General features: G+C 33.3%; 1 protein-coding gene across 2 annotated transcripts in view; it reads right to left on the bottom strand.

Moving 5' to 3' along the window:
- LOC125055321 (arfGAP with SH3 domain, ANK repeat and PH domain-containing protein) overlaps window positions 1-15,984 on the bottom strand; it is a 44,956-nt gene that overhangs the window by 24,856 nt on the left and 4,116 nt on the right. For both annotated transcript variants that reach the window (XM_047657745.1, XM_047657752.1), the window contains exons 2-3: window positions 14,449-14,521; window positions 6,499-6,647 (exon numbers count right to left, since the gene is read on the bottom strand). In XM_047657745.1, the coding sequence (XP_047513701.1) occupies window positions 6,499-6,647; window positions 14,449-14,521 (222 nt within the window). The remainder of the gene's footprint in view (window positions 1-6,498; window positions 6,648-14,448; window positions 14,522-15,984) is intronic.

Below are 15,984 nucleotides of genomic sequence, written 5' to 3'. Positions count from 1 at the left end.
TCTGCGTATCGGAGGTTACTAATTCTGTTGCCTATCCCATCTCATTCCAACGCTACCCTCATATATTTGCCATAAACATTGTACAGAAGGGAAGACAGAATACAATCCTATCGAACCCCTTTTTGCGGTTTGAAAGGTGCAGATTCTACGTCAATTACCTTGACCGGGGAGTCTTCCTTATTTAAAAGGCTGGCAATAAATTCCACTAAGTGTTCTGGAACAACCATTTCTAACAATTTGTTCTCGTAAAATATAACAAGGTCGGATTCGTCTGGTACATAATAGATGTTCTTCTTTTCCCTTCCTTCTAAAAAATATTTTAAAAAACCAGTGACGCTACAATCTCTTAGGTCTGGGCCTCAGACGTCTGTATTTGTTTCCTTATCGTTTGTTTTTCTAATGGTAGGTGATCAGCCTTCTGCACCTAACACCGTCGACTTTCCTTGCGATGTTTTCCTTCACCGTACGGGCGACTAAAAACTATATAGACAATTTTCTGCCCCAGTAAACATTAGGCCCTTTAATAAATAAGTTCAAATAAATGTAAGAATAACCATAGGGAATATTCCAAATCATGATTGATGTTGCTTGGCAAAAATACAGGGTCAAATTGCAAACATCACCCTGACCTATTTGCGAGTAGGTGTACAATCTGCGCCCACGCACCTACGTCAAAGCGTTTTATGCCGATCTTCCTCGAATATCAACCAGATTTTGATTATATTAACTTGCAATCCACATCCGACACCGAGCTTTATATTCTAAATTCAAAAATTAAAGGAAACAAAATCAATTTTATTTATAGTGACTATATTGTGTGGATTGTGTGGAAAAACACTGGCCGAGTCGCGGCCCAAAGAGAAATGAAACTATAAAAAAAAGAAAATTGTTCATAATTTAAATTTACCACGTCATCCGCAATACATATACCAGTTATAGTAAATCTTGACCCTAGCCATGCAAATAGGATGAGGAAATGAGGCTACACGTACAATTTAGATTTATATCGTTCGGTCCCTTCTGGTATCAGACTGTCCGCTGTGAATATTTCTATCACACCACTTCCGGTAGTGAACTATCACTGTTTATTAATGACGAATTATCAAATCATTCACTTATAAAACATTTTTTTTATTCTCGGCGTTTCTATGCGTTTTTATATAAAATGCAATTGTAATCCCAATACAGCCCTGCGATTCTGTAACTCACTTCACGAACTCACACAGCGGTTTTCGCATCGGCGGTCTCTCTCAAATCAGTCGTGAAGCAGTCATTTTATGATTTGGCATTCTTATAAACAATAAAGTACAAACTCCCACCTTTTCAGAATGCCAAATCATAAAATGACTGCTTCACGACTGATTTGTGAGCGACCGCCGATGCGAAAACCGCTGTGTGAGTTACAGAATTGCAGGTCAGCCCTGCGATTCTGTAACTCACTTCACGAACTCACACATCATTCATTCGTCATTTTATGATTTGGCACTCTGAAAAGGTCCCACCTTGTAGTTTATTGTTTATCAGAATGCCAAATCATAAAATAACTGCTTCACAACTGATTTCAGGGCGACCGCCGATGCGAAAACCGCTGTGTAGGTTCGAAAAGTGAGTTACAGAATCGCAGGGCAGAACCGGAACCTGGGGTGTGTCCAATAATTGTTCTTATAAATCAAATCCACTTGTTCTCATTAAATGTACCTAGGCGCTTCACAAAAGCCAGAGGCTATTTAAGACTATTTTTGGGTTACTATATATATTTTTAAACACAGCAAATTATCACACAGAAAACTTTATTATGGGACGAAATTGTTTAAATATTCATAGTTATTATCCTGACATGGTAATTAGTTAAAATATTTTAATAGCTTTATACACGATAACATTAAATTCTTCAGTAGGCTATCGCTTAACGTTCTATATTTAAAATATGTACCATACGTAATTACTAAGCAAAGAGGTTCACACAAAATCGAAATCGACGAATCTTTCCAAATCATCAAAAATGTATAAGAACTGTCTCAGTGTTTATATTTTAATCTCTGATACAATAATAGACTTTTCACTTAACTAAGAATTATATAGATAACTTAATCGATTCCTACATTTGTAGGTCACACACAAAGAACTCTTTCTAACGTATAGTAAATACCAATTCATGTTTCGCCTTCACTTTCTTTCGATTTTATTGAGGACACGCGTGAATCATTTACGGACAGAATTTTATTTCCACTTTAACTGATAAACGTGTAATTGATTTTAAATTACTTTCTGAAATGTTTTGATGAAATAAACTTGAACTTCTTTCCAACTTCTATATAACTTTATACGAAACTACATTTTAGTTAGTAGTTCCAATTGATAGCAAAATATTATTTCCCCACTGTATAAATGATATATCAACGATTACATCCGATCACCGATTATAGCATCCGATCGCATCATCAAATAACGATAACATTTTAATAAAATTTGCGTTATTTCACTTGCTATTTATTTATTACTACGGTTAATATGTTATAATTAACAACCAACAATTAACTTATAGAAACAATTTAATACAGAATATCAATTCAAAAAATACGAATCATTCAAATTTACTTCTGTTATTAGTTTACTTCAGTTTCCTCATACAATATTTGGCCTTTATATAAAACGGAGAAGACGTCTAGGGTATATAAAACTGTAGTTAGAGCGAAAATCTCTCGAAAAGTACCGGTACAACGCAATAATATTCGAGCGAGTCTTTGAACTTTCACTTCTGGTAAACATATTATGATTGCTTCTGTAAGACTTTCCTTCAATATTACTTGTAGAATTTCAAGTCTTATTACGTTCGTTTTACTCGATTAATTAATATACCAATAAACCATATCATTATATTTACGATACATTTAACTTTATTGGAGTTTACTCCTTAAGAAACGATTTGAGTTATAAGGCCCGGTACGGAAATTTTATGAGGAGTAAAATCAAGTGTAACACGAAAAGTTGAGGCGTTATGTAGAAAGAGACAAATGGATTGAACGTGTAAAAGAATGAGATGGAATACATTACACAGACTTTTCTATTTTGAATTCACGTTTTGACAGCCACGTTACAACATTGTCAGTGTTGACAGGTGTAAAAAAATAAAAGTAGATTGTCTAGCGTGCCATAGAGTTTTGTCAATCGTAATGATCAGTGAAATTAAAACTAAAAAGATTGTTCATTCTTATTCTTCTCTTACTATACGGTAACTTTGGTCACAGAAAGAAAATCCTATTTGGGCATAGATGATGGAGGTACGTTTTATTACTACTACAAACATTTATATTATAAAAACATATATTCTTACCACCTTTAGTATGAAAATATGGTCGACAGCCACAGAACATTATCGCCATTTTATCGTTTGTAAGGAGTAAACTCCAATCTTGCGTCGTAGCTGACACACACACACTTTATTTCAACCTACCTACGGACGCAACAAAATCATTTCTCCTAAATAGGGCTGATGAAATCGTTTAGTGATTTCCTAATTCAGTCTCTAATGACGCATCCGAAGTGTTAAATAAACAAACAAGTAGACCACCTTTAGGCTTAAGTAGTACTGTATTAATATAGGTTACACGGCAAAAAATTTAATTGAAACAAGTTAAAGGCGCAGTTTATTAATTATTAATCCGGTCCTCAGTCGTAAGTTACCGTTTCGTGCAAACAACATGAACTGGGGCGTACACATACAGGTAAATATACGAATACGTACTTTAGATAAAGCAACTCATTAAAATTCAAACGCTTTCCTCGTTATGTTTTAATCTACAGGTTAAAGTATTAATACGGAGTAGGTATACATGCAATGAAAAATAGTTTATAAAATATCCTTTATTTACGGGATTGTCGCCACAGCCTATTCGATCACGTGTTGACGCAATCAATGGAGAAGAATTTCTTTTAAAAAGGTGTGGCAGCATAACAATAAAATCCCATTTATAAATTTAAAGCAGCATGCATTATAACTATAACTTTTTACAAATACTCAAAGACGAGATATATCTAATTCATTATTTACTTATTCATAGAACAAACATCTATCCCTTCAATAAATTTTAAGAAGTTAAAACAGAATTTGAAACGATGGCGCGTGTGTTTTGTTTGTGGTTGGTTAAAAACAAAAGACGGATAGTGTCGCGAAATTGGAATAAAAATGTCTGTGACAAGCAAGCTTAATTGTGTTTACAATTTCACCCATCAAGGCAGTGTCTTTATTCTAAATTCAACTGCAAAACTGTTAATACCATTTTAATACACGAGATCTTGTAATACTTTTCCTAGAAACATTCTTCTAGGACAAACTTAACACAATATAAAGACATAAGTGTATTTTTTATTTCAAATCTACATACTACCTAAAACTTCAAAATTTGCTACAGCTTGCCCGACGGAGAAGACGAAAAAAGCGAACACCGCAATTGGAACTACATAGAATAGATCGCAGGAACATTGCAAACAATGTGTTTTCAGTTCAGGCAGGATCCCAAAGGATATAAAATCTAGAACGTTTTTATTATGAACTGTTGCCATTCTGATGTATGGAGAGTAGATGTACCACATACATGCATGGCATTCACTTCACATTTCACAAATAGTTTACATGCCGTGTACCTACCGCTGACGAACGCGAATTTTTAAAATACCTACCTTTTATAAGATAGAGATATTTTAAAAAGTTTTTTAATAATATTTGAGGTTCCAGCATTAGTTTTACAAAGTAAAGTGCTAAAGTGTGTAATGTAATTGTATGTAAATAATTATGCGCTTAAAAGTTCGTATGTAATACTTTTAAGTTTAATATATTTTAAACGTTTTATATTTACCGTAAAATTTTAAGGAACAAACTAACCAAATATGATAATCTAATATTACTAATTCTCGTGTTCGTTCCCATACTCCTCCGAAACGGCTCGACCGTTTCCTATGAAATTTTTATGCATATTAATTAAGGAAGTCTGAGAATCGGATAGCATCTATTTTTCATCCCCATAAATGTTAAGGTTGGTCCACTTCTAAATTTTATTTTTTTAGAAAACATTTTTGTTTTTACATTTTTCTGATACAGCATATTAAAAAATACATTCAACCCTTATTTTTCAACCCTCTACGACCAACCCCTATTTTTCATTAAAGTAGATAGTTACTTTTATTGAACTAAAAAAATGTTTCTAGAAATGTGACTAGAAATAATATACTGTATGGCAAAACGACGTTTGCCGGATCAGCTGGTATAAAACAATTTGGAAAATAAAAGGTGTGGAGGAAAGATGTGCGTTTCATACGATATAAAGGGAGGATATTCCGTCAGTCAGAGTCTGTGGTTAGACTGGGCGGCCCAAGGTCCTTGTGGCTAACTTGGAGAAGTTCTATATATAAGTTTAGGGGTCGGAATAACTTTATTACAGCGATTCAGAGTATATTGTATTGTTTATGGTCGCAAATTGTAGGTATCTCTACAAAAGCTTTATTATCAGTTGTGTAAGAACATGTATCTTAATACTTTGAGTAGCTACGGTAAATACGCTCTATAGTGTATACATATATGTAAGTACTCTTTGTTATAGAAGTAACGCGGTCATTACAACATTATAGTATAACCTATTTTAAATCAATAGACGTTTAAAAAACTCTGATGTTGGCACGGAGTCAAATATTACAACTAAAAAGCCAAGCGCAGTCAACTATTCGCTATTCACAATAGTTGAGAATTCTTGTGGCTAAATTCTTAGCAAACATTTTACTAAAATATTATCGTTAAGTTTGATTTATATTTATTTCATACAAACTTTTATAAAAGTGCTAAGCGTTTGATGAAAGTAAGAATTTTAGCTTAAGATGTACGTTAAGGCTATGTTCACATGTAACGCGCGTTAACGCGCGATCAAATTTGAAGAGCGTTCAGATGATGAGCGCTAACGTGCGTTGCGAGAGTACTCGTCAGTCTAGTTCGGTAGAACGTAGAAAATGGACGTGGAAGAGGCTATTATTTTGTGGTTATATTATAAAGAAAAATATAGAAAAAGAAAACGTACACATTGGGTTCATCCAATTTTGAAAAAAAATACAAATTATATTATATTTTTTATACAAATTTGCTATATTCCAACTTGCTGGCCTTTTGTCTACTTCATCGATTAGTAAGTCGATGTCAATATCTTCAATTTCACTCATTTTAAATGCGAGAACAAAATATAATTACGAAAATTAACAAGATTACATGCGATCGCGATGAAAGCGCGCGCTCATCTGAACAGCAAACGGACATTACATTAATATCAAAGCGCGCGTCAACGCGCGATCACCTGCGTCTAGAGACTTTTTCTCTGAGCGCCGCGTTGACGCGCAAACAGCACAGTTGAACAGTTGTATGAAAATACCACAATGTCTAGTCGCGCGATTTGAAAACGCGCGTCAAGTTTTTGCCATCTGAACATAGCCTTAGAGAGCCATAAATTAGGAACTTACCAAAGTTTTCATAAGTGCAGACAATTCTTTGGTGACGACAGCAAATTTGAAGAAGGCGGCCCCAATGTCTGGCTCCGAGTCCTTACTGAGGGCATTCCCTCCGAGCCTCTCCAGCGCCCGAGAGAGGTACATTTCATTGTCCACGTGCGCTGAAAAAAAATTAATTTCGTAACTTATATGACCTGTTTAACAATAAAAATGAGAGGGCGAAACAAAAGTAAGGTTCTTTATGCATTAACAATACTTAAATTATGTTATTATTATTAATTACTTAAAATGTCACATGGGACATGGTGTAATGGTTGCAGCTTCTTACAAACATTTTGTAAAACAAAAAAATGGCGATTAAAAAGAGTGGCGGAGAGTTTATTGCCAGTTCTTCTCTCCCGCTCTACGCCCTTGATTTGAGAACTGGCAGTAAAATATGTAAAATTAGAAGCATTAATATGTATTTCTTTACTGACATGTCATAAGTGTACATTACCTATGTGATTAAATGATTTTTTACTTTACTTTACTATAAAAGTGTATTTGAAACGAAACGGAAGCACAGATATTAATTGTTCGATTAGAATTCGTGAATATTCTAAATTATATGGATGTGTCCGAGTTCTAAACTGACATCATATCGACTATTATCCTTAATTCCAGTGAATCAGTGACTGTTTCAGTTTACGAAACGTTAAGCGGGCCATAGACGGACCGCATGTTGCAGTCAAGACCGACTGCAATATGCGGTCGCCGCACGGCGATCTGCAGTTTCCATACTAAATTCATATTCGCAATACACGGACCGCTCGAGCAGTTCCTGAGCAAACCGCATATTGCAGTCGGTCTTGACTGCAACATGCGGTCAGACGGACCCATTTACAATCTACTTTCTTATATCAACATTTAATCAGTGCTGTAAAATATAATCTTCGTAAAAATAATACATGTTGTTTTTATCATGTTATTAAGCCGAAATTACAGATATGTAAATGTATTTAATTAAGTGAACCACTCATAGAGTCAATGTTAACGAACTTCTTTTAAAGAATACAATTAGAGGCTTTCTTTCTTCAAAAAGATTATCCCAGCTTTGTAACAAAGACCTCTTCCTCTAGTGCCTACAATCGTGAGTCGTTTGTTGTTATCCGATATTCAATTAGTTTTACGGGATTAAGCTGGATCTTGCTTGATGATGGGCATACAAAGCTAGTTTTATAGATGTACACTACAAAGTATATTGTTTCATAAAAAATAGTCTCGGTTAATTTCTGTACAGTTTGTAAGGAAAACAGAAAATTTAAACATTGAAATATTTACTTTGTATGTTAGATTAATTATCGTCTGTTTGAGTGCTTGCATATATAATCGTGGATACAAAGTGACAATTCTTACGCTGCACAAATCCATAACGTATGATTAATTGTAATCATGTATTACGGGGCGTTTCAGCAGAAACAGTGACAATGTAAGTTATCCTAATAAATACTTTATTTTACAAATTTGGGTAAAAGATTCCAATTTGCCTTCTCAATCAACTGATTGCATACTCCACTTTCAAATATCCAGTGAGAGTGTTTATCAAACCACTTCGTATGGATCGGCGCAACTTTTCATCAGAATGTCCGAAAATCAAAGTGAAATAAACATAATTTCCCCGCAGGACTATTGATATTAAAATTTTGACAGTTGTTTTAGATTGATTCTGTACTTAATGGAAATGAAAATGACAGGTTGTGTTTATGATGACGTAAGTTTGTTGAACTTAATAAATGGGGGGTACAGAAATAAGACAAAGTAGTATGGTTGGGAGTAAAGCGTAAAATTTTATCAGGGCAACTAATAGTAAATACATAAATTTAACTTTTTGAGGATAAAATTTCCTACGTTCGTATATTATAATATTTTGTACACGATACACGTTATTGAAATGTAGATTTTGTAGATTTACGTAATAAAATAATTCAAATGATAACATTTAAACAAAATAATATCTTCTAGCTCTTTCTATTAATTGCGTTTACGCTGTGTTGGAAAGAGGCTATTGTTTTTCTAACGCATTTTTTCCATTGATACTTTTTAGTTGCTTGACACATGTCGACTTGTAGGTAAAGAACCAGATTATTTAGTTTTTGAAATACGGGATTCAGTCTCGATTCTGAATCTTTGAAGACTTTCCTCAATTTTGTTTTATTTAGCGCACGAGCAAGTATACAAATAGTTAAAAAATTACATATAGTATTGTCGTTTAAAAATATCAAATATAAGCACGTGCGATTCGTCGCCCATTACGATAAATCACAAAGAGATTCAAATACAAATGATTTTCCACCGTTTCTTGGAACAGAGCCAAGGGTAAGGCATAAACGACGTTATATTGACGTTGCTAAATGTCGATTTTAAATGCATGACACCAAATGCAATGTACTTGAAATAGAAAAGTATTTCTACAAAACATTTCGTGAAAAATAATTTACCGCCGATAGAGACATTATATGTCGAATGAATTTGTATCTATCTGGGACAGCTTGAAAACGCCTGTACTCAACTTTAAAAAAAATTGCTTCTAGAACACGACTTATACAGGTTGGTTGTTGTTGTTTTTTCGTCCTAGAAACATATTAGAGCGACTCATGGCCACGTGTAATACCTTTTCAGAATCCCTATTAAACTTGTAATACAGGGTCACTTTTCGGTAGAGTAATTTTTTTTCACAGTGGGGTCCGAAGGAAACAAAAGTTATGATTGAAAAAAAAAATTATATCGTATAACTTAATATTATCTTCAATACACTCAATAAACAACTATAAATAGTATGTCTAACGCAAGAACTCATCAGTATCAATCTAGTGGATATTATGAAAAAGATACAGAATGTAGATATTTTCGAATTTTAATAAGAATAAGTAAAAAAAAGTGAATTTTATTATATAAAACACAAAATAAATTATAACACTGCAGGGGTTGAGCTTAGACACCTCCCGTAGAACAATTTTTTGCAGCTGATGACCTCATCTATCCCCTATTTGCGTTTGATCCACGACTTTTTAACCACCCTGTATAAATATTAATATAATAAACACACATTCTCACGCTTTTTCCTCTAATATTTGCTTCAAAAAAATCCAAAACTCAAATCAATATCCCAACCAAAACCGCCAATATTCTAGAACGCTTCGTATGCATTCGTTTTGCTTTTTGCAGCGACCTTGCGCAGCTGCGACCCGCGAAACCAGTTACCGGCCCGTAAACAAACCCTAGCACGCGATGGAATTACATGTCAATAAACTCTTTTGAAATTCATTCGTCTTTTACATCTGTGACCCTTTAGCCATTAGATATTCTTAATCAAATATGCATTCCACTTCTCTATGCAGCTGGCATGAACTTCTGTTATTAGTATAATTATTGTAATTATCATTTATATAAAAAATTCTCGGCTCTGCGGTCCAACCCGCATTATTGGTCGTATTCCGATGTTCTATAGCCGAAAAGCTAGTCTCACTAGACTTGAATATTAAAAAAAAAAATTACTAGACATAATATGGTATCACGGACTTTTTTGTAGATATTGAAAGAATTGCCTTCTATAAAACTGTAGTCCATCACTTTGCTCTATTATCAATAGTTTCCGCAGCATATAATATAGCATCCGCTAGCATTCCGCAGCATAGATAATTGGTGTTCACGTCTTGAGTTACATTACCGAAGTTAGGTATCATACTACTAGGTTCTAAAGCCTATGATCAGGGATAACGTACGGTTCTAATTCACGTAATTGTGAAATAATTTTTCAAATCAATCCACTGTTGTGCTGCCAAACAAACAATCAAATCTTTCCTCTTTATAATATAAATGTAGTTTAATTCACAAAAAAATTTAAATTGAACAAAAAAAATTTGAAGTATATTCTACTATACAGAACTTGTTTTGAGGTTAACAGAATAGCAGAATTAATAGAAAGTTTGTCGACGTTTTTTCTCTCCATATACTGGTTTTTGCTGATAACCGCTTGAAGATGTAGGTCAGTTAGTGAACTAATAACATTCATTTAGTTAACACAGCAACACAACGCGAGCTTTAGATCGTTCGCTCCAGTTTTTAAGTGTATTAAAAAAGTCCGATGTCTTTCGTATTTTATTTAACTTTTTTTTTTCAGACGTAATTCAAGTGTTTTTGTATGTGTGGATCGCACAACAATACCACCAAAGTACAGTGTAGCAGTGACTCCTGTCAATATGTTATTGCTACTATTTAATTTAGTGTGAAAGTATAGGTTTCAACAATCAGTATAAATAAATATATAAACACGCATTCAACAACTTTGCGAGACTTTTATTTCAAGTATTATTATTATTCTACTGCGATATGCCTTAAAGTCTCAAACTTTCGATTTGCCTCATGAACGGATAATGCAAAGTAGGTACCTGTACTACATACATCCCATTATTGGTTTAATGAATTGTTATTTATTTACAATAATCTCACTTACCAAAACAAAACAAAATTTTATGATCAGTTGAGCATAACATTTCAGTATTAATATTCCAACAAGAAAACTATATACTTCCCCTATAACATAAACATATTAAAAAAACATGCTATGTAGTAAAATTTGTGTGTGATCGAAAATGCCGCGGCCGGCATTTAATACCATGATGTAATAGTTTTAATAATGTTTAATATCATGGCAACTATATTGATCTACTTGCTTCTCTAAGATGATTATTTAGGATGAGCCCTAATTACGATTCGGACTTCAAAGTTAAATATTATAACAACACATAGATAAACATAGAATCTCGTGTGGCCAACCAGACGTGCGTCGACCCACTTTCCATCTGTGACACGTGAAGGGAAACTTCACTTGGACCTCTCAGCTAACTTTAACGATTTAGAATTAATTCATGAAATTCGGCTGTCGGCTTTCCTAACTGGATGGTGCCGTTAAGATATTTCATGTAACGAAATGTATAGTAAGAAGAAATATTAAAAAAAATTGCATTGATACTATGTGAGTGACAACCAGTTATATCTGTAATAACTCCAGTAATTAAATAACGATTTACACCCTCTTATTCCTGTTAAGTAAAGCTTGCGTCAGAAGAAATGTTGCTATTTTAAACAGTGATACAATAATTTAGTTACCATCGTACAATATATATTACGTACATACGAAAATGTTAGGGATTACTAAGTATGCATATATAAATAAGCTTTCGATTGAATTTGACCTTTACAATTAATATGTTCTTGACATATATATAACAAATGATACAATAGTACGTAAGGTACTTATTATAATAATAGATTATCCGAAATAACTGAGCCCCGAGAACAAAGAACCTTTCGGCGCGTATTCTATTATCTGACCCAATCCACGTGAACTATGAAGCTCGTTGTATCAGAATGTAGGCCAATGCATTTCATCGCTCCAAATTCAGGCAAAATTCAATACGTCCCTAATCAAATCAACTACTGTCTTACTATACATACCTATCCATCTAGCAGCTATAGAATTATAGCAAACATAAGAAACTATACACATAGAAAAAATATAAAGTTTTAATATTCTATTTAGTTTAAGTTTAAATTTGCGTTTTTACTTTTGCTGTTTTGACCATATTTTTGAGTTTTTCCTTACTTTTTTGCATTTTTAAAGCATGTAATCCAAGTTTTTAAACGTATTACTATGAATTAGAAGTAGATAGACAAAGTGCTGCCTGTCCTTGTGTCGATACAGCTGCTGAGACAGTGTTGCATGTTCTGACCGACTGTCCAATGCATGGATACGACAGATATAACACTGCTTGCACAGTGGGCATAAAAGTAACACAGACGAAAAGGAAATAATGTTCAATGTTAGGTTAAGGGGTATCTTAAGGGTCATACAAACAGTTGTTAAAAGAAATATGTAGTAGTATTTAATCATTCGGGTTACCAATATCATTTACGTAAGCTATTTAATACCTCCGACGACTACATAGTCGGGGAATTATCTAGAAAACATTTATTTAAAAAAAAGTAGATACGATAATTAAGTATGAGCTTAGTTAATATAACTTTTGCCTCTGTGCTTGACACGCTCCGTCCTCACTCAGAATAGAGACGCGCGCCTAGTCACGGCTCTACACATTCCCTCTTCCACTCTACATACAGTTTAAATAGAATTAAACTCTCAAACACTAAAGGATTTCTTATCGATACGAGTGATGCCAACGAGCGGCTATTTAAAGCTACCCCGACACTTCCGAAACTATTTTAGTGCAAACTCATGTCCTCTGTGGAACGCGACTTCGTATTACTATGCACCCGATTCTGTTTTTAACTAATGCATTCCTTAGCTAAATATAAAATAAATTATGACACGAACGGAATTTGTTACTAAATCCGTGCTATAATACTTATGCTGTTGTATGTTCAGCCTTGTATAGATGCATTTTTAAATAACGTTTTGGATTCTAAACCCCCTCAATTTATATCGGATTAAATAAGGTTTTATACAGGACAATGTGTAACATTTCAATAATTAAAACTAGAGCATAATTGTAATTTAATAAAAAATAGTTAATAATAAAATAATTTAATAGCAAAATTTATTTTTATTTTTAATGAGCTATTTTGACTTAAAGAAGAAAAAAACATGACCCACAAAGTTTTTTAGGTTTGGAAAAAATGCAGCAAGTATGTCCGAATTACAATTGCATACTTCAGTCAAATCTGTAAAAACTGATAAATTCTCTCTGATAAGTAAATATTGAATCACAGCTAGATAAAATCTCTGAAAGTAAATAACATAAACGTTTACAATGTTACACAATAAAATCATTCGTGACAAGAATACGACATAAGGTAATTAATCAAAATCAAAAGACTGCAAACGTCCTGTCGTTGTTAAAGCGAAATAACAAACTTATTTCAGACTGTACACATTTCTAATGTCCGTAGATTTTATTGTCTAATATAGACTATAAAACCGTGCCTATAAGTAGCCATTAACTACAATGTTTCGATAATAAGGTATATATTTAACTCAAACTCAAAATAACTTTATTCATATAGGTAAACAAGTACACTTATGAACGTCAGAAAAGAAGTTAAATTAATTGTAAATTTACATTTACTACCAGTAGGCCAGTCAGTCAAGACAATTAATTCATTATAATTCCAAAAGTTTTCAAATTTTGATGTAAGGTCGGGAGTGGTATTAAAACAAACTATAAAATTTTGCAACCTGCTCTGCGGTCCGGAACATTGTTAAAAATAAGTTTTGGTCGTGAAAAAAATTCCAAAAGTTCTGCAAACTTGGGGAAGTTTTCGATATAATATTTCATATCACGTATAAAATTTGCAACCAACCTAAGTGTACGGAACATTTTTTGTTATTAAAAATTAATGTTTTTCTTTATTAAACTGAAGGAAAACGTTCCAAAAGTTCTGCAAATTTGACAGATATATCGAAAATAAAATAAATAACAAAAAATGTTCCGTACACTTAGGTTGGTTGCAAATTTTATACTTTAGACTGGTCTACAGTTCGCAAGTCAACGGCGTAGAGCGGGTAAGAAGAACTGGCAAGAAACTCTCTGCCACTCTGTTTAATCGCTAAGTTTTGAGTCATAAAAATTTGTTTGAACTGGAACAAATCAATCCCAAGGATTAGGATAATTTAAATATTCGTCAAATTTATAAAAAGCGTTATTGATTAAATGTACGTTTAACGAGAGCTTTGAATTTATTTAGTGATAATTCTCTAATTTCGCTTGGCTTGTAAAAACGAATACAATTTCCAAATAAGGAGTGGTTTATCTTCTGGAGCCTGGTTGGTCGTACGCTTAAATTAGTTATTAGTTCTGTTTCGAGTATTATACTGGTGAAAGTCACCATTTGGTTTAAAATCGTTTATATTTTATATACAACAAGGCTTCAAGAACTTCGAAACTATCCATAAAATTGACTTACCATTTCCAGAATTGTGTATAGCTTTTATTGCTTTCTTGAGTTTTGTTAGGCCATCTCGGTCGAAATCTAGCGTCTGAAAAAGAAAGCCACGGACATTATTTAAGCACTTCCTTAAAGACCATAAAATGTAATATGTAGCTCGGTAACACCTATGAGACAAGCAGATATTCTTTATAGGCTCAGTCAGTGTTATGTGGCTCATATACAATGGCAATACAAGGCAATAACTTTTTTGTAAAATCAATAACTATACATAACTAGCAGACCGGCCAAGAATTGCTGTGGCTAAGGTTTTTGTTATATTACATAGTAGCAAACTATTCAAGGGAAACGGTAGAAGAACACCAGTCATGGGGACCACCATGCTTTTTTGGTGGTTATGCCATTAAATTGTAGCTTATGTGAAACGTTGGTACTTTCAACACAGCGCCATCTGTTAGAATTGTGACTATCAAATAATAAACAAATATTTTGCAATTAAATAATATTGCGGTATAAATGGAGATGAAAGCTATCCTATCTTTTAAGTTGGATCACACGGTGTTCAAATTTGATTGATATCGGTTCGGTAGTTTAAGAGTCCATAGCGGACAAACAACGTGACACGTAATTTATATTATATATTAAGATTATGTTAGTCACTTATATGGCATATGTATTGGGATAATTTAGCGCATAACTCGTTGCTTAAGTACGGCATAAGCTAAGGGTAATTCAGATTTTCACTTAGCACTCCGTATCACTGTAGCACCAAAACAGATAAGCCTCGTACAATAAACTTAACCTCATTTTTATTGAATGCATGTTGGTAGTGCAATCGTATATTTGTTCACAATAGAGCCACGAGCTATTCAATTTGGTGGAGCAGCAAACATCTGCCGCGTGGCACCGGCTGGCGATCGATCTATACCCCTCGACATTCAGAATGATCTCTACAAAAATTTAATTTTTAACGGATTTTTAGTGAACGATCTGCCGTCAAAACGAGAAGACAAAAATATTAAACACGAAAATATTTTATATGCCTATTGCCTAAGATAAAATTCATCTTTATATACTGATGAAAGAAAATTTCAATTTTATAAATACATCGATGAACCTAGTGTCAGTCGAACTCATTGGGAATTATCCATCTTTTTTTAGTATTGCGTAAATAATTTTACGGAATAGCTAGTTTATAAAATATAACTTTTAAAAAGGTCGTGCCGCAAAATAGGTCACAAGGAAACCGAGCTTCTAAGTACTATTAAAATATTTTGCTTCGTTACGGCATAAAAATAAATACCTGTAAAAATTACATAAAATGTTGTGTCCCATTCTATTTCTTGTTACACAAATCATTATCATTAATTAATACTTTACGATTTAAACAGCAGTACCAATACAGATGATTATTATTAATTCTAAAACTATCGATACTAAATACGAAATATCTATTGCAGTAAATAATATGTATACGCATAAGAATTAATTAATGGCAAGTGAGACCTAAATTTAACAAATATTAGTATCAACGAACACTTTATATCCTATGGT

This window comes from Pieris napi, chromosome 1 (genome assembly GCF_905475465.1).
Source record: "Pieris napi chromosome 1, ilPieNapi1.2, whole genome shotgun sequence".
NCBI lineage: Eukaryota > Metazoa > Arthropoda > Insecta > Lepidoptera > Pieridae > Pieris > Pieris napi.
This window is presented reverse-complemented; position numbering and strand designations above follow the sequence as displayed.